Source organism: Nothobranchius furzeri, chromosome 16 (assembly GCF_043380555.1).
Source record: "Nothobranchius furzeri strain GRZ-AD chromosome 16, NfurGRZ-RIMD1, whole genome shotgun sequence".
NCBI lineage: Eukaryota > Metazoa > Chordata > Actinopteri > Cyprinodontiformes > Nothobranchiidae > Nothobranchius > Nothobranchius furzeri.
The window spans coordinates 34,897,755-34,923,078 of NC_091756.1; the positions used below are offsets into that span (position 1 = coordinate 34,897,755).

Sequence of the window (25,324 nt, forward strand, 5' to 3'; positions counted from 1 at the left end):
AAATTCGGCAGGCAAACCCAAACGCCTGAACGACATTTGTCTCATTCCTCCATCAACTCGCCACTGTTTCACTGCAGCTCAGAGCAACAATCTTGCTAACAACACATAAATACACATGATGTGTGAAAGGTTGATTTCTTCCTGTCATTTCTGTTCAGTTCAACTTCATTAGGAAGATTTACAGGAGATTTTTAAGGCATTTTAACCCAAATCTAGCAGGAATCATCTTGATCTTTAGTTGAATTAAATGAAGTGAACGGAAGTTGCTGCACAGGATCAACAATAAGTGCAAATGCTTGAAATGTTGAATTTCTTTTTGTTTTCTGATGTTTAATTTCAAATTTTAAAAAACAAATTACTAATTTGTGTCTTAATATTGTGGGTTTGTCTTCATAACTTCATGTTCAGTAGACACATGGAGTCTGTCCTTTTGGGCTGTAATTCAGCTCATGAATCATAACTCTGAGGGTTTCACTCCCTCGATAACCAACCACAGACACAGAACAACATGGAGCAAACACGTTTCACCCACACGCTACATCTATTCAGCTGGAAGGCTTCCACAGCTGTGACTGAGCAGGACAACAGTCAGTTATCATCTATAAAATAACCTTATTTTTTCTTAATTTTCTCTCTTTTTGACATCATTTTAAAGACAAAAACAGAACTCTGGATGCACCGATGCTAAAATTCTCTAAGAGTTTATACAAGATCAGATTGCACATTTGGAATCTTTTTCTGTCCCCAAAAGTATAGAAATGTTTTCTAAGTAGAATTTGTTTGGTGTTTTCATAGGAATACCAAGTAGGTGGATGAAGGGATAAACGAGGCTATGTTTAAGAGGACAAAATTAACTCTTATTCTGAATCATCATGAAGTGAAATTTCTTGTTTGCATCCAAATAATTCTGGTTCTGTTCATAACAATTTATTCATAGAAACCAATTTTTGACAAGTTCAGTCACCAAACTTCTATTGTAGAAGCTGAATATAATAAAAAGGAAAATATCTTAAAATTACTTTGAAGTACAAGGAAAACCTGAAAAGGATGAAAGCTTCATTAAAAACATCTAATATCAACAGTATACTGCAGTGTCGTCCAACCCAGGTCCTCCAGGGATACTGCCCAGCATAGAGGTTTCTCTGTCCAACACACCTTAATGTGACTTTTCTGTTACTAAAATACCCCCATACACTGTAATACTTTCATTAAAACCTGTTGCTGACTCTGGCATTTGTTATTCGTGGTCTTACTTGAAAAGTGTGAAAAACATTCAAATGTATCTCTAAGTCTCTTCTCTGCATCAAAACATTTCACAGGAGTGGTCAAATTATTTGTTTACAGAAACATCCCATAAAAAATATATAAATGTAATAACAAACGATGACCTGAGCATTTCAGACACTCACCCCATGTGTGTGCTGCTTGCACAAAGCAAAGCATCATCATGCTCTGGAAGACAAGTCGTCCCATCATGGATAACCTGAAGGACAAACAGCTTCAGAGATTGCACAAAGAGAATGAGGAGGCTGAAGGGAGCGTTCTGGAGTGGACCGCTCACCCTGATCAAGAAGTCTAATATACACTCTTATGGGAGAAGACCCTCCTCTCACTTACTTCTAAACATCCGGATCCTCCTCATGTTTTCTGGAAGATGCATCTGAGGATGTGCGTGCTGCACACACACACACACACACACACACACACACACACACACACACACACACACACACACACACACACACACACACACACACACACACACACACACACACACACACACACACACACACACACACACACACTTTTGCATGCACACACCATATATACCAAGTAGTGTTTCTATGGCCTCATTGTCAGTTCTTAGTAGATACCCTTTTTATTAAGACATAAACTTTATTGTCTTTATCTGAATGAATCTATAATTAATTAAACATGTAAACTAGTAGTAGCACATTCAATGTTAAGGAAAGTAAAATATTATTATCAAGAGGGAGAATGTTAAGTGGTTAGCAGCAGTGTGCCAGCCAATGACCCCCACCATGTGGCCACCACAGCTCAGCAAACACCATTGTAGCTTCTAAAAAATAAAAAATAAATAAAGTTAACTGCATAAATAGCAGAAAATAATGCAATTAGAGAAGTGGTAGAAGAAAGTAAGAATGTAGAAAGTGGTCAGAATGTCCTCCAGCAGTCTAAGCCTAAAGCAGCATAACTACAGAGATAACTCAGGATAACCTAGCCTTTTAGATGGAGCCATATGGAGGGCAGGGCCAGGGAGAACCGTCTTTACTGACTGTATTCCCTGCTATACATTCTACCTCTCTCTACTTGCCCTAGCTTAGGCTAACATTACTCAGAATTTAACCTTTCAAATAAAATAAGTTTTAAGCCCAGTATTAAATGTAGGCAAGGTGTCTGCCTCACGGACTAAAACTGGAAGCTGGTTCAACAAGAGAGGAGCCTGGTAGCTAAAAGATCTGCCTCCCATCCTATTTTTAGATATTCTAGGAATCACCAGTAAGCCTTAAATAGAGTGAAGTTCTCTGTTAGAAACATATGGAACAATCAGATCACTGATGTATGATGGAGCTTGATCAAGAGCTTTATACAGTGCTCAGCATAAATGAGTACACCCTACTACATTTTTCAGAAAACCTTTAATTTCCTTTCAGATTCAACATTTTCCATGAGATGCCATACTACAAAATACTCCCACAAATGTGGGATCACTGTAGCAAAAGTGATCCAAAAATTTAAGAAAGTGCTACCAGTGTTGTGCCCGAATGTGCTCATGAATTTGTTCGTTTTTTTCGTGAAAGTGAACTGAACGCGTTCGTATTTTGGCTGACGAATGTAAAAGTGAGTCTGTTCGTCCTGGCGTGTGTGAACGGGTTTATGAACGCGTTATTTGGCCATTCTAGCTCCAGATCTCCACGGAGCTTTTCCGGAGCTAAAGCCTAGCTAAAACAACACGCAAATGCGGCCAAACATAGGCAGTAGCGGTTGGTGCGGGGTCTACTCTTCTATGTCTATGCTGTGTGCAGGAGTCAAAGCTTATTCAGAAAAATAGAAAAGGGACATAACTGAAAGATTATAAATTTTTTGATGTTTTGCACTTTTAATATTGCACTTAGAGTTTGCTACCTCAGCCTGCTTCCTAAGATTGTTTAATAATTTCCCATTAAAAAACTGTTCAAATAATGTTTTCCTCATGTTATTGAGAATTTACTGTAGGGTAAAAACTGCAACTGGGTATGAGTGTGGACTGAACAAGTGCCAATAGTGGGGCAAAAAAGTATTTAGTCAGCCACCGATTGTGCAAGTTCTCCCACTTAAAATGATGACAGAGGTCAGTAATTTTCATCATAGGTACATTCAACTGTGAGAGACAGAATGTGAAAAAAAAAATCCATGCATTCACATGGCAGGATTTTTAAAGAATTTATTTGTAAATCAGGGTGGAAAATAAGTATTTGGTCAATAACAAAAATTCAACTCAGTACTTTGTAACATAACCTTTGTTGGCAATAACAGAGGTCAAACGATTACTATAGGTCTTTACCAGGTTTGCACACACAGTAGCTGGTATTTTAGCCCATTCCTCCATGCAGATCTTCTCTAGAGCAGTGATGTTTTGGGGCTGTCGCCGAGCAACACGGACTTTCAACTCCCTCCACAGATTTTCTATGGGGTTGAGGTCTGGAGACTGGCTAGGCCACTCCACTCCAGAATTTATTTGTAAATCAGGGTGGAAAATAAGTATTTGGTCACTTCAAACAAGGAAAATCTCTGGCTCTCACAGACCTGTAACGTCTTCTTTAAGAAGCTTTTCTGTCCTCCACTCGTTACCTGTATTAATGGCACCTGTTTTGAACTCATCATCTGTATAAAAGACACCTGTCCACAGCCTCAAAAAGTCAGACTCCAAACTCCACTATGGCCAAGACCAAAGAGCTTTCGAAGGACACAGGAAAAGAATTGTAGACCTGCACCAGACTGGGAAGAGTGAATCTACAATAGGCAAGCAGCTTGGTGTGAAAAAAATCAACTGTGGGAGCAATTATCAGAAAATGGAAGACATACAAGACCACTGATAATCTCCCTCGATCTGGGGCTCCACGCAAGATCTCATCCCACGGGGTCAAAATGATCATAAGAACGGTGAGCAAGAATCCCAGAACCACACGGGGGGACCTGGTGAATGACCTGCAGAGAGCTGGGACCACAGTAACAAAGGTCACCATCAGTAACACACTACAACGCAGGGACTCAAATCCTGCAGTGCCAGACGTGTTCCGCTGCTGAAGCCAGTGCATGTCCAGGCCCGTCTGAAGTTTGCCAGAGAGCACATGGATGATACAGCAGAGGATTGGGAGAATGTCATGTGGTCAGATGAAACCAAAGTTGAACTTTTTGGTATAAACTCAACTCGTCGTGTTTGGAGGAAGAAGAATACTGAGTTGCATCCCAAGAACACCATACCTACTGTGAAGCATGGGGTTGGGAACATTATGCTTTGGGGCTGTTTTTCTGCTAAGGGGACAGGACGACTGATCCGTGTTAAGGACAGAATGAATGGGGCCATGTATCGTGAGATTCTGAGCCAAAACCTCCTTCCATCAGTGAGAGCTTTGAAGATGAAACGTGGCTGGGTCTTCCAACACGACAATGATCCCAAACACACCGCCCGGGCAACAAAGGAGTGGCTCCATAAGAAGCATTTGAAAGTCCTGGAGTGGCCTAGCCAGTCTCCAGACCTCAACCCCATAGAAAATCTATGGAGGGAGTTGAAAGTCCGTGTTGCTCGGTGACAGCCCCAAAACATCACTGCTCTCGAGAAGATCTGCATGGACGAATGGGCCAAAATACCAGCTACTGTGTGTGCAAACCTGGTAAAGACCTATAGTAATCGTTTGACCTCTGTTATTGCCAACAAAGGTTATGTTACAAAGTATTGAGTTGAATTTTTGTTATTGACCAAATACTTATTTTCCACCCTGATTTACAAATAAATTCTTTAAAAATCCTGCCATGTGAATTCATGGATTTTTTTTTTCCACATTCTGTTTCTCACAGTTGAAGTGTACCTATGATGAAAATTCTGACCTCTGTCATCATTTTAAGTGGGAGAACTTGCACAATCGGTGGCTGACTAAATACTTTTTTGCCCCACTGTGTATGTATATATATATGTGTGTGTGAGAGAGAGAGAGAGAGAGAGAGAGAGAGAGAGAGAGAGAGAGAGAGAGAGAGAGAGAGAACTATGAACTAGTTCATTTTTGGAACAGTGAACTTAGCTCAAATTTTTTTAAATTATGAACTAAGAAACAAACTAGTTTGTTTTAAAATGTATGAACTAAACTTTGAACTAGTTTGTTTTTTAAACAAACTTTCCCAACACTGAGTGCTACCATCTTACGGACATCTCCAAGCCGTCAAAGGAAGTTAACATCTCGACAGGAGCGTCTTCTGATGAGAAGGGTTGATTAAAATCGCCATGCAAGGTCACTGCAGTTAGCTAAAGCAGTAGAAAGCCTAACTGGAGTGACCGTTTCCTGTGACACCATACGGCGCGCACTGCAGAGAAATGGCACGCATGGGTATCGTCCACGAAGGAAGCCTCTCCGAAAGCCCATGTTCAAAAAAGCACAGTAGAGTCAGTAGAGAGATCTGTCACCCTTCACACAGATTCCTCACTGAAAGTCTAAATCCTGTTCTGATGAGGTCAAGGAGAGGTTAACGCTCCACTTCCCAGCCCAGCAAGGACCTCTCACATACTTGGCTCCTAAATAAACTCACAAGCCGTCTGTCTGGCTTCTTCCCACCTGGTGACTGGTATGTGTTTCAGTTCACTGCCGCTTAGTGGGTTTTTGATCTCTCCTCAGACTCTTTAATGAGTCCTGTTCATGTACTGTCAATGTTGCATGAATGCATACACAGGTGAGAGCACTGAGAACCCGACTAAAATCTTACCAGAGGAACAAAAAACACAGCTCAACACTAAAACAGGAGTTTTAAATATGTCTAATAAACACAGAAGTACTTTCTAAATATTAATTTTAAGCTTTTATAAAACTCATCCTTTAGAGGTTTGGTGTCGGACCTTAAAGGAGACATATTACAGGGCTAACGTATTAATTCTAATAGCACTGGTGTAAGAAAGGTTGTAGCACCAGCGCTATGAGTTAATTATGTTAACATACAGCCCTGTAATATGTCTCCTTTAAAGTCTGATGCTACAAAGGTTGTAGCACCAGCATAAAATTTCTGTTACAATCTCTGAAAACCAAAAGTAGTTCTCATTACTCAAACACACTGAAACACTGGTAGTGCATATAAAGAAAACACAACAAGCAACCATCCATCCATTTTCTGAACCCGCTTTGTCCACGCGGGGTCGCGGGGGGGTGGGGGGGGTGGGGGGGTGCCTATCTCCAGTGGCCAACGAGCAATCAGGCGGGGTACACCCTGGACAGAGAGCCAGTCCATTGCAGGGCAACACAGAGACACGGTCATGTTTTTGGACTGTGGGAGGAAGCCGGAGTACCTGGAGAGAACCCACGCATGCACAGGGAGAACATGCAAACTCCATGCAGAAAGATCCCAGGCCGGGAAGCAAACCCAGGACCTTCTTGCTGCAAGGCAACAGCTCTAACCACTGCGCCACTGCACAGCCCCACAACAAGCAACCACCAAAGCAAACAGGTCTCACAATAAAGCTGATCCTGAATTACCGTCAGACATGTTTAATGTTTTACGTCAGTGTAATTTCAAACAGAACATTTGTATTTATTCAGTTTCATTACAGAGTTCCTTTCTCAACAGCATAGACACTGAAGAGTATGCTGCACTGACCGCTACGGTCTATGGCGGCCATATTTGCAAGTCTATGATTGATAGGATGTTTTATCTAAGGTTTTAGCTCTGTGGAGATCTGGAGCTCTCAAACTATGAGAGAGTGCTGTTCATAAACCTGTTCACACACGCCAGAATGAGTGCACTTTAACTTTCATTAAATACCAACAAATGGCCTGTAGTTGATATAGCGCCTTCTAGAGTCCTGGAACCTCCCCCCCCCCAAGGTGCTTTACAACACTATCAGTCATTCACCTATGCACACACACATTCACACCCTGGTGGTGATGAGCTATGATGTAGCCACAGCTACCCTGGGTGCCCTCACTGACAGAGGCGAGGTTGCTGAGCACAGGCACCACCGGTCCCTCCAACCACCACAAGCAGGCAAGGGGGGTTAAGTGACTTGCCCAAGGGCACAACAACAGCGACAAACTGAGCGGGGCTCAAACCTGCAACCTTCAAATTACGGGGCGAGCACTTGACTCCTGTGCCACCATCGCCCAACAAGTTCACAAACATTAGTTCAATGAACTTGATCAGGCACAACACTGCCATGTTGTACTCAAACTTTTCCCTTCTCAGACGTACCTTGGTTTGGTGCAGGTGTTTTTGTATATTCTTGTTCACATTTTTCTGTTCTCGTCATAGTCTTCCTCCGCTTATCCGGGTCCGGGTCACGGGGACAGCATCCCAACTAGGGAGCTCAAAACCGTCCTCTCCCCGGCCTTCTCCACCAGCTCCTCCAGCAGGACCCCAAGGCATTCCCGGACCAGATTGGAGATGTTACCTCTCCAACGTGTCCTGGGTCGACCCGGGGGCCTCCTGCCTGCAGGACATGCCCGAAACACCTCCCCAGGGATGCATCCAGGAGGCATCCTGACCAGATGCCCAAACCACCTCAATTGGCTCCTTTCAATCCGGAGGAGCAGCGGTTCTACTCCGAGTCCCTCCCGAATGTCCGAGCTCCTCACCCTATCTCTAATGGGCCATTCCCATCTGTACCAGGTCGGCCCGGGCCGGGTAGACCCAGCCGGCCCCAGCCTGGCCTGGTTGATTCCACACATCCTTGTCTTGAGCCCATGTGGGCTGATTCTACCCACCAATCAGAGGCTTGCTCTAATGGAAGGTGTGAATTTGCTGTCAGCAGTGGGTGTGTTGGCCCTGGTCGGCCTGAAGCAGACCCCCTCGAGATGAGGGCTGAGAATGAGCCTTGGTTGGCCCGGAAAAATACCAGGCCACCCAGATATGTAAACAACCTACGCTACCCGGCCCGGGCCGACCCGGTACAGATGGGAATGGCCCATAAGGCTGAGCCCGGCCACCCTGCGGAGGAAACTCATTTCGGCCTCTTGTATCCGCGATCTCGTTCTTTCGGTTATTACCCAAAGCTCAAGACCATAGGTGAAGATTGGGACATAGATCGACCGGTAAATCAAGAGCCTGGCTTTCTGGCTCAGCTCCCTCTTCACCACGACTGATCGGCTCAACGTCCGCATCACTGCAGAAGATGAACCAATCCGCCTGTCGATCTCCCGATCCCTCCTACCCTCACTCGAGAACAAGACCCCGAGATACTTAAACTCCTCCACTTGAGGTAGGACCTCTCCCCCGACCCGGAGTTGGCAAGCCACCCTTTTCCGATTGAGAACCATGGTCTAAGATTTGGAGGTGCTGATCCTCATCCCAGCCGCTTCACACTCGGCCGTAAATCTGCCCAGCAAGAGCTGAAAGTCAGAACTGGATGAGGCTAGGAGGACCACATCATCCGCAAAAGCAGAGACGAGATTCTCCTGCCACCAAACTCGACACACTCCACACCACAGCTGCGTCTAGAAATTCTGCCCATAAAGGTAATGAACAAAACTGGCGACAAAGGGCAGCCCTGGCGGAGTCCAACCCTCACTGGGAACAGGTCCGACTTAATACTGGCTATGCGGAACAAACTCACACTCCTCTGGTAAAGGGACTGAATGGCCCTTAACAGAAAGCCACCCACCCCATACTCCTGGAGCATCCCCCACAGAGTGCCCCTGGGGACACGGTCATAAGCCTTCTCCAAATCCACAAAACACATGTGGATTGGTTGGGCAAACCCCCATGCCTCCTCCATCACCCTTGCAAGGGTATAGAGCTGGTCCACAGTTCCATGGCTAGGACGAAAACCACATTGCTCCTCCTCAATCTGAGATTCAACTATCGATCGGACCCTCCTCTCCAGTACCTTGGAGTAGACCTTTCCAGGGAGGCTGAGGAGTGTGATCCCCCTATAGTTGGAAAACACCCTCAGGTCACCCTTCTTAAAGATGGGGACCACCATCCCGGTCTGCCACTCCACAGGAACTGCCCCCGATGACCATGCAATGTTGCAGAGACATGTCAACCATGACAGCCCTGCAACATCCATAGCCTTGAGATACCCAGGACGAACCTCATCCGCCCCCGGGGCTCTGCCGCTGTGCAGTTGTTTGACTACCTCAGCAACTTCTGCCCCCGAGATTGGACAGTCCCTCCCCAGGTCTCCCGGCTCTGGTTCCTCCTCGGAATGCACATAGGTGGGATTGAGGATTTCCTCAAAGTATTCCTTCCAACGTCCGACTATAGCCCCAGTTGACGTCAGCAGCTCCCCATCCCCACTGTAAACAGTGTGAGCGAGTTGCTGCCTCCCTCTGAATGGGATTTTTCTGTTCTGTTAAAGGTTTTAAATAAGGCTGCAGATATCAAATATCTTTGTATTCAAATATTCTATTGAATCCTCTGTCATTAATCAAATACCTTGACATTTCAAGTGAAATGATATTGTGTTCTGCTGTTACAAACCTGAAACACCTAATTTATGAGGCTAAAATGTCACTTATAAAAGACTCAATAATGTGTAATATTGTCTTGTCTCCCTTTTCCATCTGATATTTATTTTACTTGTACATTTTAGACATATTAATATCACTCATCCTAGTCAAAATAATATATCTAAATATAGCCACAGGTAAACTTTGATCAGTATAATTTTTTGTATTTCATTAACATGTGCAGTGATATTTGAAATTCTAATAACATTTAGGTTTTACTGGTATCAATGTAGTAGTGACATATTAGTTATGGTTTGGCAACATCCCAGTATAAATTATGTTCAAATATAGAAGCATTTGGGAATTACATACAATGGCTTGCCTTAGCCTTGCATTGTTATGGAGCAGCAGACTTGTAGCTAAAACGTGACTCCCGGTATCTGTGCGGTTCTGTTCCATACTGCTGCAGGCAGCTAAGAATAAAGAGGATGGTGAGGATTTTTCTTTCGCTTTGTAGAGTTTAGACATTCTTGATTTCACAATCATGTTTTTCCTCCACGGCACCTAGATTTTCACATTGTGCACCAGTAAAATTTATTCAGACTGTGGTGCACACATTTAAAGAGCAAGTCACCCCCAAATAAACTTTTTTTTGCTGATAAACTAAATAAATGAGTGTCTAATCGTGCTGCAGACACGTGTCGTCAATAATTTGGCACTTCAGTGCATCTTAGTTAAAATTTAAATATTCTGCCTAAAACTGGCAGTGTTGTGCCGTTGTCAGGTAAAAACTCTGCGCTGTATTCTAATTTAAATCTGCCACCGCTATTGGCTAAGAGGTATGCTATGATGTAAACTGGTACATTATGATGTCACAACGTTGTCGTGAGCCTGTGTGTGTGTGTATTTGTTAGCAGCTCCGCCCTCTCGGTCTGCCAGGCAACAGCATTTGTTGTATTTTTCAAACAGGAAGTGGGAGTGGAGTTAGAATCTGGTAGGGGTTGACTTGCTCTTTAAAGTGTCCATGTATTTTCCTGGCGATAGGGGGCAGTACAAACCTAAAACATTACAAGCAAGCTGCAAGACCTTACCAACGGATGACCATTGGGGTCAAAAATCCGTGGGAGTGCAATTTTTGAATGGGTATTTCATCAGATCATTCAACCTCCAGCAAAATGACAAGGACATGCGACTCCCTTTCACCACTGGAAATGAGTGAAGGGAATATGTAAAACAACGGTGAATGGGATATCGCTCCCATCTTCCAGCCTGACCAGCAGCAGCATCTCTTACATGTGGGGGAAGTTATATTGTAATTTGCCCATTTGTGACATCACAAACTGGTACTTTTTGAAATAGCTTGTTTCATGCAAGTAATTCCTAAACCCAACACTTTCAGTTTTTTTTTTCATGTTCTGAGTGTTTATAGAGGCAAAAGAGGCCCACATGGCAGCACAAATGGATACAAAAGGAGTTTTGCACAATAGGTCCCCTTTAAATAATCAGTCTCTTATCAAAGAAATTTAACCGAAAACACTGTACAGATTTTAAGTCATTGGTTCAATAGTTGGAGCAACCAAGAGAAAGGAAAAAAAATAAGATTTTGACAGCTCTCACGTGATCTATGAAGTCAAAAACATTTAAACAGTTAGTGTGTTTACCCAGACTTCACACAGCTTCATAAGCTCATGGTAAGTCTTGGTTAACAGGGTGACAGTTCTGCCTCCCATAAAACCGGAACCCTCACCACCACCCAAATGCAAATATTTAATGGGCCAACATTCCATTATTAGACTTTACAAAACAAACTTTGACCTTTTCAGCTTAATTAGTATTGCATTAAGCAACATGTCTTAAAAATATGAGTTTTGTAGTTTATGGTTGCATACTTTTTATTAATGCATTATAGGAACTAAAAAAACATTGATTATTCAATCATTTGAAATCAAGGGAATTTTTTAAGTTCATTGACTCATGAGGTCAGCTGACAACCTGAATGACCTGGTTATTCCATCATCCCTGATGGCAAGGGCATATTCCAAGATGACAATACGAGGATTCATCAGGCTCAGATAGTGAAAGAGTGGTTCAGGGAGCATGAGACATCATTTTCACACATCGATTGGCCACCGCAGAGTCTAGACCTTAACCCTACCGAGAATCTTTGGGGTGTGCAGGAGAAGGCTTTGTGCAGCGGTAAGACTACCATCATTAATGCAACAGTGGATGGAAATAAATCTTTGCAGAAGCTTTTAGAAAATGCTACAGCAAACGCATGTCATTAACGAGATTGTGCGACTTTTTCTAGGCTGGGCAGTGAAAATGAGTAGTTTGAGATTACTCTACTCATTGTAAATTTAAAACGTTTTAAATTATTTTTATTATGCAGATCATTGTATTTTTGCAGTTTTCCTATTCAGTACCCAAATTTCACTTTAAAGTTTTAGAATTGCATCCCTTCATTTGATACCATAAGCTTTAATAATCTTTTTGGTTAGATCAGCCGAAGCAAAGTAAACCATCAGAGTTGGAATCTTCAAACATCTGATTAAGTTTACCAAAAATAACATTGGAATAAGATCACCCCCCCACACCCACAAATTATATTTAGCCATTTTAAAATTTACTGCAAACAAACTTGATCTAGGAAAGAATAAAAAATAGACCCACTATAAAGGTCAAAAAGCCTTGTCTGCAATCTAATCAAATGTCTGAGCAAATATTTTTTATTCATGATGCAAGTGCTGTACAAGAGTGCAATTTAAATTATTCCTGTTTCCAAATGAAAAACATTTTTACAACTGAGACTTAAGATACAAAATCACATAAAAAAATCCTATTTAGCATCATTAAACATGTATACACAATGCTTTTTACAAAACAGAATTATGTGACCCGTTGAGTCATGACAACTTTAGTCAATGGTTAGAACAAACACATGGTGGTAAATAATCCTCCACCTGGCCACCATATTCAGTCAGATGTCGGAGTTGAAGTTGATTTTGTGGAAAGTTAAAAAAGAAAACTGTTAAGAGTCACACAGATAAGCAGAGTTCAGAGGATGGAAAGTAAAATTATTAAAATAAATAAAAGGGAAACAGCTTGAGGTGCAAAAATGTGAAGGGATGGGTGAGGGGAAGCAATCAGAAACAAAACAAAAACAAAAAACCATAACTTTTGTTATAACTGGTACTGAGGACAAGTCTTTCCAGAACCTGATCAGCCAAACATCTCATGAGCTTCCTTCCTCAAGATGGAAGAGCCAGGAACCCAGTTGCAGACCTGAACAGAAATTAGAGCTCATTTTTGTGTAATGATTAAGGCCTTGTCCACATATAGCTGGATATCTCTCAAAAGGAATATATTTTTCTACAGTGTGGCCAGCCATCCACACAAAAACGCAGATTTACGCAGCAAAAAATACTTTTAAAAAGTCTGTCCAAAGTGAAGATTTGCGTTTCCTCCGTTTTAATGTGTGGACAGAAATATCCAGAGTTGGTTTCACAACATCACTCAGACAGAAATGCTGATGACCCATGTGCGACCTGTGTTCGCACAACAACATGGAGGTCCTCAGAGCTGTGCTCGCGTTCTCATCCAAGGGCTTTGTTTTTTAGCAATTCTACCTCCTTCTTGGTCAGCACCAATGAGCTAGGAGCCGTGTTTCACGTTTTGTTTAAGTTAAGCAGGAAGACAAAATGGATCTGATGGGCCATTCCCATCTGTACCGGGTCGGCCCGGGCCGGGAAGCACAGGTTGTTTACATATCTGGGTGGCCTGGTATTTTTCCAGGCCAACCAAGGCTCATTCTCAGCCCTCTTCTCGAGGGGGTCTGCTTCAGGCCGACCAGGGCCAACACACCCACTGCTGACAGCAAATTCACACCTTCCATTAGAACAAGCCTCTGATTGGTGGGTAGAATCAGCCCACATGGGCTTAAGACAAGGATGTGTGGAATCAACCAGGCCAGGCTGGGGCTTACTGGGGCTACCCGGCCCGGGCCGACCCGGTACAGATGGGAATGGCCCATGACATGCCTATTAAAGTGCTTAAAGATGCACGTATGCAGTTACATATGGATGGAGTGTTTTCTAAAAGAAAGGTGGTGTGGATTCTGGGAGGGCTGATTTTTGTTTATGGATAAATCCCTGCTACGTGTGGACAAGGCCTAAAACTGATGGAAATGTTAAAGCATTTGAAATGGGACCTTACTCCATATTGCTTTTTAGCTGATGCACGGTGCGCTTGTCGAGGTATCGACAGAAGAGAGTGAGAAGGTTAGATGGCAGCAGGAGAGGCTCCACCAGTGAGCACTGGGACAACTGTGCAGCCACCTGGAAGATTATGTCAGTCCTAAAAACAAACATGTGAAATCATCATAAAAATGACCAAATCATTCAAACTGATTGCAGCTGACCGTTAAGTTCCTACCAGGTCTCAAAGTCTCCAATGCTGGGCTCCAGAGGAACTCCTGAGGAAAGCAGCTTCTCTCCGTGAGACAGGAGAGCATACAACAAGGACAGTCCAAACTGAAGAGACAATTAAAAAAAAAAACACAATGTAAATAAAATTTTCACATTAACCAAAAAGCTGACTAGCAGCAACATGAAGCCTTGGGCCTGATTGGTTTTAGGAAAAGGTCCAATTGTGAGTCAAGATTTTCTTCAAATTGAGCTTCAGCATAATATTCATCTTCAGCAGCATGGCAGAAAATGCGATGCCATTAAAAAAAAAAAGAAGCTACATTTCAAGACTAAAAAATAAATAAAAACTTAAATGTACTTAACCCTCAGGTGTCACTTTAATGTACTACCTTGATGTGACCAGAGAAGTATAAATCAGGCTTTAGACCAAACCGTCTACTCGTCAGAGTGGCTCCTTTTTGTGTTGCTTTTTTCCCCCATGAATCTGTTCATCTATAAACAGTCACTTTGAGAATTTTAACCCTTCAATATCCAGTTTCATTACTCAATGTCATGAGTCAGTATAATTTATGAGAATAATAAAAAGACCCCAAAATGTGTTAGCCAGGTGCATAAATGTTTGTTTTTTACACTTACAAGTTCAGTAAAAGTCACTGTTTTATTTACTTATAACAAGTAAAAGTAACTATAATTTTCTGACTAAACATTCAATGATCAGTCAGATTGACATTTCTTATTATATGGAATCACCACATCTTATTGGTCATTTTGATACATATGTGGTCACTCGTTAACGCTACAGCACCCTCTATGGACAAGTCACCACTGGAAGAGAGTTCCTCTCTGAAGCACCTACCTTGTTCTGACATGCCAGTGAGAGGCACTCAAATGTTGAAGGGGACTCTGAAGAAGTCAGATCTTTGAGGACAGTAATGAGCTGATTGAATGTCAAAACACAGATCACATTACGAAGAGGTGGATAGAGGACTGGAAGAGCCTGAAAGATTAAATTGTTATGGTCATTTTAAATCCCAATATTATTATTATTATTTTTTTTTTTTCTCAAAATCTTGCTTGGCCTGTTCAGCTACATACATCATCTGGACCTGACCCACCTCCTCTGTGTCTCTACTCATCAACATAGGAAGGTTAGAGGTCACAACGTGCAGGACCGTCAGAGCTGCATCTAGCTTCAGAAACGGGAGCAGGCGGGCAAGAAGCTTTTTTCCTTTTGAGACAACCAGGAATGGAAGAAACTCTTCTCCTGAAGCACTGCATCAAGAGATGAAATTCCAGAAGCCTTAGGTGAATCGCTCAAATGACAGTGTGATGATGGAAAGCCAGGACTCACGTTGAGTTGTGATGCTGCAGCTGGGAGTAGATGCACTCCACCTTCCTCTGGGATTTCTCCATCAGTCTTCTTTCTTCTGCTTCAGATAAAACTGTGGTTTTCATTCTCTCCATTTCCTCCACTTCCAGCAAAGCTATGAACAGCTGCAGGACAACAATACAACAATGCTATGAAGGTCATAATAAATGGCCTTCAGTCAAATAGAGCAGATACCTTTTCTATTTTGCAGAGAATCTCCAGTCGTTGTTGTCTGGTGTCTTTATGTTCCTGTAAAGATGTCATTAGAGATTATGAAAAACAGCTGATTTTCACATTAAAGACATGGTGAGAAACAGACCTCAGGACAATGAGCCTGGACCGCATGGACTGCGCTGATGGCACGGCGAGGAGAGTAACAGGTGGACACAGCAACTTGACCTAAAGAGCCTTCGATATGAACAACTGAAACAAAAAACAGGAAGGTCTGCACCCTTGAGATGTTTGAAAGTCTCAGCCTTTCGTAAATGTAGAACAAAAATCATGTCATCTCAACACCGGCAGAGGGCTCTGCTAGAGAATGCTTCATGGATGCAATTTTAAATGTCACCTAGTAGCATAAAGAGTCAATAAGATGAACCTGGTGTGTAGGTGTCAGTTTTTGTGATGTAAGGGGTGGTGAGCTTCGGCGGCTCTTTCTTGTTCCTGATGCCCAGCTCTTCTTCGGCCATCTTGGCTTCTATACGGCGGTAATACTCCTGTTTGACAGTTTAAACAAAAACTTTAAATCCCACTATTCTGCACAAAAGCACAGCAACAATGCAAAAGATTCAAACCACCCCTTAAATTCTTTACACAAGTGGTGCACCTGCTGATTCAAACCAGGTGTGTTGAAGCAGAAAAACCTCTAAAAGAATAGTGGGCAGAGGTCATTGTGGACCAAGATTTGATACCACTGCTTTACACCATTTCCAAGAAGCCAGACTGCCTTGTAGTCTTAAAATGTTCTTGATTAATGTTTCTTTATACTTTCTGAAGGCCCTGGAAGAGGTTTCTGGGCATTGGGGTACGAATTGATCAGCAAGCAAGTGAAGGACAAGAAATTAAATTAGTGACTGAAAGTTAATTCAATTCACTTTATTTATATAGCGCTAAATCGCGACGAGTCGTCCAAAGGCATTTCATAAAGTAAACATTCTAATACAGTTCATTAAGCCAATCAGTAAAATGTTTTATATAAGGAACCCAGCAGATTACACCGAGTCAATGACTAGTGTCAGTGTCTTTAAAGAAATTCTCATACTAAGCAAGCATGCAGCGACAGTGGAGACAAAATCTTCCTTTTAAAAAGGAAGTTAAGAAACCAGAATGATCAATGACAAAAAAACAGGGCCTGAGAGATGAACCATCCCTCAGATGACCCTCTGTGTTTACGAGTCAGCAAACAGCTTTGAGAATGGCCTTGTTGGTGCTAGAAAACAGTTAGTGTCAAATTTTACATGTGGCATTTAGGTGAGCGACTCATGAGGCTGGGAAATAATTCTTCAAAAGTTTTTCCCGGAGATTAACAGAAATTTGATATATATATATTTATATGTAGGGAAATTTTGATTTGGGGATTGAGCCCAAATAGCCACCCCCTAGCCCCACCTCTGGCAAAAAGTGAATTCTCTAATGTGTCCCCTTTGAAAGGAACAAGGCTGACAATGAGTCCAAAAACCTTCAGAAACCCAAATGTTAAAGAAGTCTAGTTGATTAGAAGCATAAATAAAGGAGGGAGACAAATCCTGAAGACAGTGAACACTTTCCATTATTCTGTCTTGTACCTGGTAGTAGTAGTCCTCAAGATATGGGTTCTCACTCTGCAGCTGAATCATCTGCAGCCGGGTGATCCACTCCTTCTCTTTAGTGGTCATGAGATTACAGCAGGGGTCCCAGCCTTCGGACTTCCTGTGAGCAGGACCAATGGGCCATTAATTTCTACTGAACTTGTAAAAAAAAAAAAAAAAGGGAATGTTTTAAGAAAGACATTGTTTAGACAATGTGGTGCCAACCTTTGGAAAATGCGTGGTTTTTGACTGAGTAGTCGTTTATGTTGAGGATGTAGCCTTGTGACTGGACCAGGGCACCTGCTGGCCACAGGTGAGATGTCACGATACATGAAAAGATGCTACCTGTAGGTTGTTCTAAACTATCCACACGTTGGAAAACATTACCTCATAATAATCATCCAATAGCGTTTCTTTCATAGATTCAGATTGTGACCAAATGTTTCAGGTCAAATCAAAAGCTTGGAGATCAAAACCAACCTGAACGGCTCCACAGGGTTAGTGGAGGGGCTGTAAAATGGGGAGTGCCCTGGTGAGTTTGCACCAAAACGAAGCTGCATTATCTTTGGGGATAATGGCTGAGCAGTGGAGTGGCAGGGGTGGTTTGGAGGAAACACGAAGTTCCCCATCTGCTTCATAAGAACATAAACAAGAGTCAAAGCAGATCAGTGACCATTTTCTCTCATACATAATTTTAAATTAACCTGGTTGAAATGCTGTCGAGGGGTTAGAGGTTGACGTGAGAAGATTGGTGATCTTGGCATCATGGGCTCATGCATCTGCAGGATAAATATAAATCTACATTTAAATTAAAAGACAATATAAAGAGCTTAATTTCCTGCAGAGCTTATCCCTATAAGCTTTAAAAGATCACCAGGTGAGTGCTGCCAATTTTCTAATAGGCACAGACAAACCTCCCTTCAATGGGACAAATGTGATTTTGCAAACGAAAGGCTTTCCACCTGAGGCACTCTTTGGCCAAAATATCTTCTGGAGTAGGATCCTCTGAGTACCCCTCTCCTTCCTCCATATGAGGAGATGGGACAGGGTACATCCATGAAATTAGAGTTCATGTGCTGACCTCTGCCTCTGTGACCAATCACACACACTATGGCATCGTCCTACGGATAAAAGAAAAATAAAAAACCAATACTGTGGTTTGACTAACTTATCGTGTTGCACATAAAATTAGCTCTTAACCTGAAGCATTGATCCTGAGACAGAGGTTTTTTTGTAAGCAGGCATCATTCTCTAGGAAAAACAATGGAAATAAATGAGCAGAGTAGAGTGGGGAGAGAAAATATTAAATGTTTGTACTTACATTCTCCTGAAAGGTGTTTCGGTAAAGAGCGTGACCGCAGTCTACTATAGCGCTGTCCAGACTCTTGAAGGAAGGGCAAAAACAGTCAGACACAGACTCTACGAGCTGACTCATCCTATTAAAACCATCAGATCAGTCATAAGTCACCATGAGGCTTGGCCGGCCCTCTACCACCCTCATCACAGCTGGGTCTTCAAACATCCGGCCCCTATCCAGGACCCCCCTTCGGCCCCTGCCGCGCTGCCACGGCGCAGATCTGAGCAGAAATGGAGGCTTCTGGGTGGGAGGGGTTGAGGGGAGGCTAGGGAGGGATGGAGGTTTGGGGTCTGGTTCTGGTGGTGGCGTTGCAAGAAGAGGCTCTCCAAATGGAACGCCGTCTGTCGGCCCATTCGTGTCTAGATCTAAGATGTTAGTTTGTTACAAATCAGAAACAAACATTTGCTCTTTCAGCTGATTTAAGTCTTGCAGACAGAAAATAAAATCTAAAATCATCCAAATAGCCTCTGAATCCATGATAAACTATCCTCCAGGAACTACTAGTGGAAATTCAACCGATGACAGCAGATCGTGAACAGACCTGCAAATTTTATTTCGTTTATAGAGCACTTCCATGCCACTGGTCAAGGTAGCCTAAATGCTGCACAGTAAGACCAAGTGAGCAAATTAAAAACATAAGACATGAGTCAAAAAGGACAAGATTTAACCAAAATTCTCACCTCTTTAAAAACAGGATAAACACTAAAATTATATGGTAAAAAAACAGTGACTAATTTAGAAGATGACAAGCAGCAGTGCAAAACCAGCTTGGATTTAAAACTTCGCAACAAATTAGTCTAATGTCCAGTGGGAGTTGGTTCCAGGGTCTTGGTGTAATCACGGAAATGCACCCAGTTTCACGTCCGGGTCTGTCTTTTCAAAGGGTTCCCAGGATTTAGGGTCCACACTTTTCTGCTGATGGTCACTAGAAGAAAACAATCACCTCTGTCTTATTTCATTAAGACTTAAGTAATTAGCTACCATCCACAAGTGCATCTTCACAAGACGATTCTTTAGAGCTTGAGTCTTGCCTCCTAACCCATTGGATTGGCTGATATACCCAACAGTCATCAGCATACAGATGATACCTCATGTTGTATTTCTGCAGAAGCACTCCCAGGTAAAGTAAATGGAAAACAGGGGCCCCAACACTGACCCCTGAGGCACACCTCCCCCTACCTCAGTGGAGTTTTTGTAGATGAAACCTGTGTGTGAGATAAGGCCTCATCCATTGAAAAGCCGGACCAGTTAGCCCAACCCAATGTTCCAACCTGTCCAACAGCATCAAATGCTGCCCTCAAATCCAACAATGAAATATTTTACCAATCACCTGAAATTAACTGCAGGAAAGTTGTGGGCAAGTTGTTTTCAGGTCAAGTCTGTGTGCCAAGTGATTTTATTTATTTATCACAGGTAAGTCACATCTTGCACCAGTGCACGATTGGTTTTCAGTTCCCTTCTAAATCAAAAATACCTTTATTCTTGAAATATATATGAATAACTTCAACACCATCTATGCAGAATGTGCCATCTGAGTGTTTAAGCAAATAAGCCGTTAATATTTGGTTGGCTAGGATACTGTTGAGTACAAGGTATGAGGATATTTTCACATCCATTTTCTAGTAACTGACTGTTAGATGCACAAACCATGACTGACAGATTTAATTGATAAAGAAGCTTCAAAACAAATTTGACATTTTGACTAAACTGCAAAACAGAAATTCAGGGCCACAACCAAGGATCCTGGATGGATAGAAATATCCAAGAAATCTGTCAAATATTTGGAAAATATCTTTGGTTTTATTATATTGACCATTTCCATTTCTACAGCAACATTTTTGTAAGCAACATGTGCTTGTGTAAGGATTAGAAAACTGTAACTCTTATTCTCATTAAAAATAAGTTATCCAAAACATCACATGAACACAAACAGGTGAAATGTAGAGTAATTACTTTCCCTGGCAATAGGGGGCAGTACATTTCTAAATCATTGCAAGCAAGCAGTATGTGTTTGAGTAAGACCTTACCAACAGATGGCCATTAGGGTAAAAAAAAAAAACCTGGGAGCGCAATTTTCAAAGGAGTACTTGGCTCGTTCAACTTCCAAAAAAAAAAAAAAAAAAAAAAAAAAAAAAGCACATCAGAATCCCTTTCATCACTGACAATGAGTGAAGGTAAATGTGGAAGGTAAATGTGTAAAACAAGTTTATGAATGGTGAAAGTTTTGTATTCGCAAATCAGTACGAGTCTTGTCCTCATGGGCTCGCGTAGAAGAAAACATTGCATCTAATATGGCATCACCCAGAGACTTAGACCCCATGTCGATGCATTTTGAACCTGATTTTTATGGCTAATATTTCATGGATATTTATGCGGCTGATATTTATCAACAACTGGGCATTATTGAATTAATTTTGAACATTTTGATGGATATTTCCAGAGATTATTGGTAAAAACTACACATTGTCCAAGTCAGAATATGGTACAAGTATATTTTACAGTAATTATTCAGCTTTGACTGATACCATTTAACCCTTTGCAGGTGTTTGGATTGAAGTTTAATTACTGTATGCAATTTTTTCACATTTTTAAATAATATTCTTAAGCTAGTATGTGCCAAAATGACCCTTTAGAAGATTAATGAAGTCATTTAGCCCTTTCTGCCCCGTGACCAGAATACCACACTACCTTAAGTCACGTATCTTGCGTGAAGCGGCAATGCTTTCCAGCAATCCACATCTACACCTCAGGACAGACGAGCTATACCTGGTTAGCATTTATTTTAACACATTTATCAAAAATTCTAAAAAGTCAGCCCACAATAGGAGTCAAACAAGAGTAAACATCAGGAGTTTTCTGAATCACAAGAGCTCAAAGACATAAGGAATCAAATTGGATGCAGACCTAACGATCATCCTATCGCGCTTGTAAGTACAACTGTAATACCATTTGTTTTTTAATTTAAAACACAGGAAAGGTTTCTAATGCTTACCTCAGGAGGAAAGAACCTTTCCTTTGTTTTAAATAACCAAAAATAGAATTAGAAACTAGACACAGTAAAAGCGTGCCAAAGACAACCAATACATTTTGTTTGTACACGTTTTTAATATTCCTGGGTTTAGTTATTTTTTAAATATGTTTGTCAAGTGGTAGTGATCACGTTTCGTTTCGTCACTGATCATACACTCACACCAAGATCCACATAAGATTTCTTCATGCTGAACAAATGCTCAGTCACAGATGAGTCACATGATTCCTCTTCTCAGGACCTTGGTCATATTTACCAGGCACTGTGTTAGTCAACAGAAACGTGGCTAGCCGGCATGCTAGTGCTGGGGTGTGCTTCCAGCACGTTTTAGCTTGTAAACACAGCTGATTAGTTTGATTCAGTGATGAAACCACTCCTGAAGAAACTACTGAAGGTTAAGGAGACATTTGAGCAGCTAAATTTAAGGAGCACAGCAAGGAGGAGTGTTTCAGTTTTGGTTTTATGACGGTTAGTGAAACGGACTCTAGAGGGGTACTAAAAGCAAGCCAAAACTGCAAGTGTTTCTTTATAAACAGCAGCAGAAGCAAAATGATCAATAATGATAAATGACCCGCACTTGTATAGGGCCTTTCGGAGTCGGAGAACTCCAAAGCGCTTTAAACTACAGTGCATCACACACACGGCTTCCAAGCACAGGTGCCACCAGTCCCTCCAACCACCACCATCCATTGATTTCCCTCTTTCCTATTCATTTTCTCTCTCCCTTTCCTTACATTTTTTTCTTACCTCCTTTCAAACATTTTCAATCATTTTAAAAATCTTTATACTTTGTTTTTGTGAAGCACCTCTTGATTTTTATCGTGAGAGGCGCTATATGAAAGAGTCTTTCACCAGCAGACAAGGTTGGTTTTCTAATCCGCATGCCTTAGGCCTCAATTTAAATGAAAAGTAATGGTGTGTTTCGACCATGCCTGTCACGTACTTTGAGATTTATCAGCTTGCACAGTTCGCAATTAGCACGACTACAAATCAGACATTGGTACGTCGCGTGATGCAACAACAAAATCTCCTCTCGCATAGCTGCTACTTACCACATGGTCAGATTTATGGTGGTTCTTTCCTCCTGAGGGAAGGATTTGAAGTGCGCTGAACATAGTCATTTTTCCTCAGCTTTTCTCCGTGTCTGGTTCAAAGGTTTGGGTATGCGCGTTAGTCCTGGACTTCACACAAAACCTAATATAACTGTGTGCGACTTAGGCTCCCTAATCGAGCCTCAGCAGGCCCGAGCAGTCTTTGGAGGCTCCGTGACCAATACCACACCAAGGTCCAGTCTTGCAAATCAGTGCTCTTACCTCAGGAACATTGCTAAACAGGAGTCCCATTCTGTCCAGCTCAACTTCTACAGGTGGTTCAGAATGCCTGTGCTCGGGTTCTGGCCAAGTCGTCCAAATGCACCCACATCACCCCGCTTCTCCTCCAGCTTCACTGGCTGCCAGTCAACTTTAGGGTTCATTTCAAGATCCTGGTTCTGGTCTTTAGGGCCTTACATGGACAAGCACCATCATACATTGGTGATCCTCTCAGTTCCTACACCCCCAGCAGGTCCCTGAGGTCCAGAGACCAAAGCCTACTGGTTGTGCAGCACCAGGCTTAAGACTGAAGGTGGCAGATAATTTGCTGCTGTGGCCCCCAGACTTTGGATCTCGCTCTTCCTGAGCCTGAGATCAGTGGACTCCTTTAAAAAGCAGCTGAAAACTCACTTGTTCAGGCTGACTTTTTCATGACCTTTGCCACCACCCTCCCATTCTGCTCTACCTATTCCACCTTTTCCCAGGATCCACAGATTTCCCTTTTTCTTATTCGTTTTCTCTCTCCTTTTAACATTTCTTCATCACAGCTTTTATTTTAAATATAGTGAATTATTTATTATATTTTAAATTCTTTTTTGTGAAGCGCCTCATGATTTTCATCTTGAGAAGCGCTATAGAAAAGATAATCATCTTTTTTTCTTTTGGTGGGTGGGATGATGCAATGGCATGGAAACAAGATGGCGGCAGCTCATTTGAAACAGCTTTTTACATCAACTTTGGACTATTTAGACTTGAGCATTTCTTTGAGTCAAGAGCAGATAGAGGTACTTAAGTCCTTTATCTAGAATTTGATAGTGTATGGTGGACTGCCCCGTTGACCGACATCTGTAGTGGTGAGTACATTAAATTGTTAGTTGTCCAATAGCATGTAGAGACAGTTTGAAAGACAACCCCCACGTGACTGAGCTCTGTCTATGGGTCATGGCCAGGCTATTGAAATATCTGGGTTTGCATTTAATAGGCATCTCTTATTAGTTTCACCTTTCAAGTTTAATAACTGAAATTAACTTTTATGGCATATTCTTCAAGTTTCACCTGTATTAAAACCCACACAGTCTATTTTTGCTGCTGCTACAACACATTGTGCATCTCCCACCTGTCCCATACTAGATTTAGAGCCATCTGGTGTTTTTCGCTGATTAAAAGTACAAACACACACTTTTTATAGTCTCTTAAAACCTAAGAAAAAACAAGTTTGGGGAGAACAAATTGACATTTTCGGGAGCAGCAGTTTCAGCAGATTGGAAATCCAATACATCTGGTCTGACATCTGTCCAGAAGAACAGAGACAGAACTACGCACCCATCCCAAACGTCTCCTCGTTGTAGACGTTGATGTCCTCGTCCTCCTCTGCCATGGCCTGCAGGAGCTCACAGTCCATACCGGTCTCATTCTCTGCATCACTCCAGTCGTCTCCGTTCTCAGGCCACGGAGCATCACACACTCTCTCTGCTTCCTAACAGGACAGGAACACACACATCAGTGTTCTCATCCCTTTAGGATAAGCGTCACGTGGACACATCTGTAGTACCGCCGCAGTAACCCAAGAGGTGACGCTGACTTACTTGTTGCTGTTCTGAGTCACCCATCGTGTGATTTGGGGAACGCTTACTACACATGACGCCGCCGAACACGCAACAGTCACCTGCTTTCTCTAATCAGACCGTAAAAGATGCTCGTTAACCTCTAAATGAGCACACCTGTGTGGGGCGTGGGCACGTCGCCACGCAGCGGTCCTCTCACCTGGAGGTCACGCGCCGCATTCCTTGCCGTGGGAATTTTCCAGTTTTTGTCCAGTTTATTTTTATTCTCATTTTTTTAATGCAAAATGATTTTCAGTAGCTGCAAGAACTAAGTAAACAGTGACCCCTAGTGGTCTGAGAAAACAAACCCCACATTGTTATTATGTATTTTAAATTGGAGCCTCAAATTGAAGAATATTTTAAAATGTCTTATTTTTCTTGGTGTGAACATAAAATGGCCAAAAATAAGTAATTCAGTTAATTATTTTCAAGTTTTCAGTTCCATTTGGTTCAAGATTCCTTAGAACGAGCCTCTATTAAAATTAATCTAATATCATCCTTATTCTGCTTTTGTGGATTCAAATTTACTTCTTCTTTAAGTAGATTAAAACTTCTGTAAAAAAGTTTTTTTTCAATAAATTTAAAACATTTACCAAAAATGTTGTTTTAATATGATGAGTTAAATGTGACATTTAAAATCAAACTCCACAACAATAAAAGAGGTGATCTTTTTTCAGAGGTGATTTATTTATTTATTTTTGCATAGAGCCACAGTGAATGAATAACTAATGATCTGGCTTTAAATTTATATCAGTTTACATACAAATCTAAGCTTTCAGCATAAAACATATAAATACA

The 25,324-nt window shown here is 41.9% G+C and overlaps 2 protein-coding genes across 8 annotated transcripts in view; both read right to left on the bottom strand.

Annotated features, from left to right (window-relative positions):
• cmn (calymmin) overlaps nucleotides 1–1,570 on the bottom strand; it is a 31,885-nt gene extending 30,315 nt beyond the window's left edge. For all 5 annotated transcript variants that reach the window (XM_054749706.2, XM_054749707.2, XM_054749708.2 and 2 more), the window contains exon 1: nucleotides 1,410–1,570. In XM_054749706.2, the coding sequence (XP_054605681.2) occupies nucleotides 1,410–1,476 (67 nt within the window). In that variant the 5' untranslated portion in view covers nucleotides 1,477–1,570. The remainder of the gene's footprint in view (nucleotides 1–1,409) is intronic.
• A 10,789-nt stretch (nucleotides 1,571–12,359) lies between these two features.
• patl2 (PAT1 homolog 2) lies at nucleotides 12,360–24,658 on the bottom strand. 3 transcript variants are annotated; one of them, XM_015963222.3, is made up of 19 exons: nucleotides 24,509–24,658; nucleotides 24,246–24,399; nucleotides 18,696–18,949; nucleotides 18,549–18,611; nucleotides 18,428–18,478; nucleotides 18,190–18,348; nucleotides 17,932–18,006; nucleotides 17,708–17,856; nucleotides 17,453–17,527; nucleotides 17,225–17,348; nucleotides 16,039–16,156; nucleotides 15,760–15,863; nucleotides 15,636–15,689; nucleotides 15,423–15,565; nucleotides 15,187–15,343; nucleotides 14,928–15,068; nucleotides 14,079–14,176; nucleotides 13,860–14,000; nucleotides 12,360–12,929 (listed from the first exon to the last, which is right to left on the bottom strand). In XM_015963222.3, exons 1-19 carry the CDS (start codon nucleotides 24,560–24,562, stop codon nucleotides 12,896–12,898), a joined length of 2,148 nt encoding a protein of 715 aa, XP_015818708.3. In that variant the 5' UTR covers nucleotides 24,563–24,658; the 3' UTR covers nucleotides 12,360–12,895. The 3 variants fall into 3 exon arrangements, with proteins under 3 accessions (XP_015818708.3, XP_054605693.2, XP_054605694.2); XM_054749718.2 differs by having other exon boundaries at nucleotides 17,453–17,530; XM_054749719.2 differs by lacking the exon at nucleotides 18,428–18,478 and having other exon boundaries at nucleotides 17,453–17,530.
• Between the last annotated feature and the right edge of the window lie 666 nt (nucleotides 24,659–25,324).

What these genes read in the sequence shown, in the direction of transcription:
- patl2 (XM_054749718.2), bottom strand. Translation starts at nt 24,562, where the DNA reads ATGTGTAGTAAGCGTTCCCCAAATCACACGATGGGTGACTCAGAACAG. An exon ending in TTGGCCAAAGAGTGCCTCAG is followed by an intron (nt 18,007 to 18,189) that starts GTGGAAAGCCTT and finishes TTTATCCTGCAG; the next exon opens with ATGCATGAGCCCATGATGCC. An exon ending in CAGCTAAAAAGCAATATGGA is followed by an intron (nt 12,930 to 13,859) that starts GTAAGGTCCCAT and finishes ATTTCTGTTCAG; the next exon opens with GTCTGCAACTGGGTTCCTGG.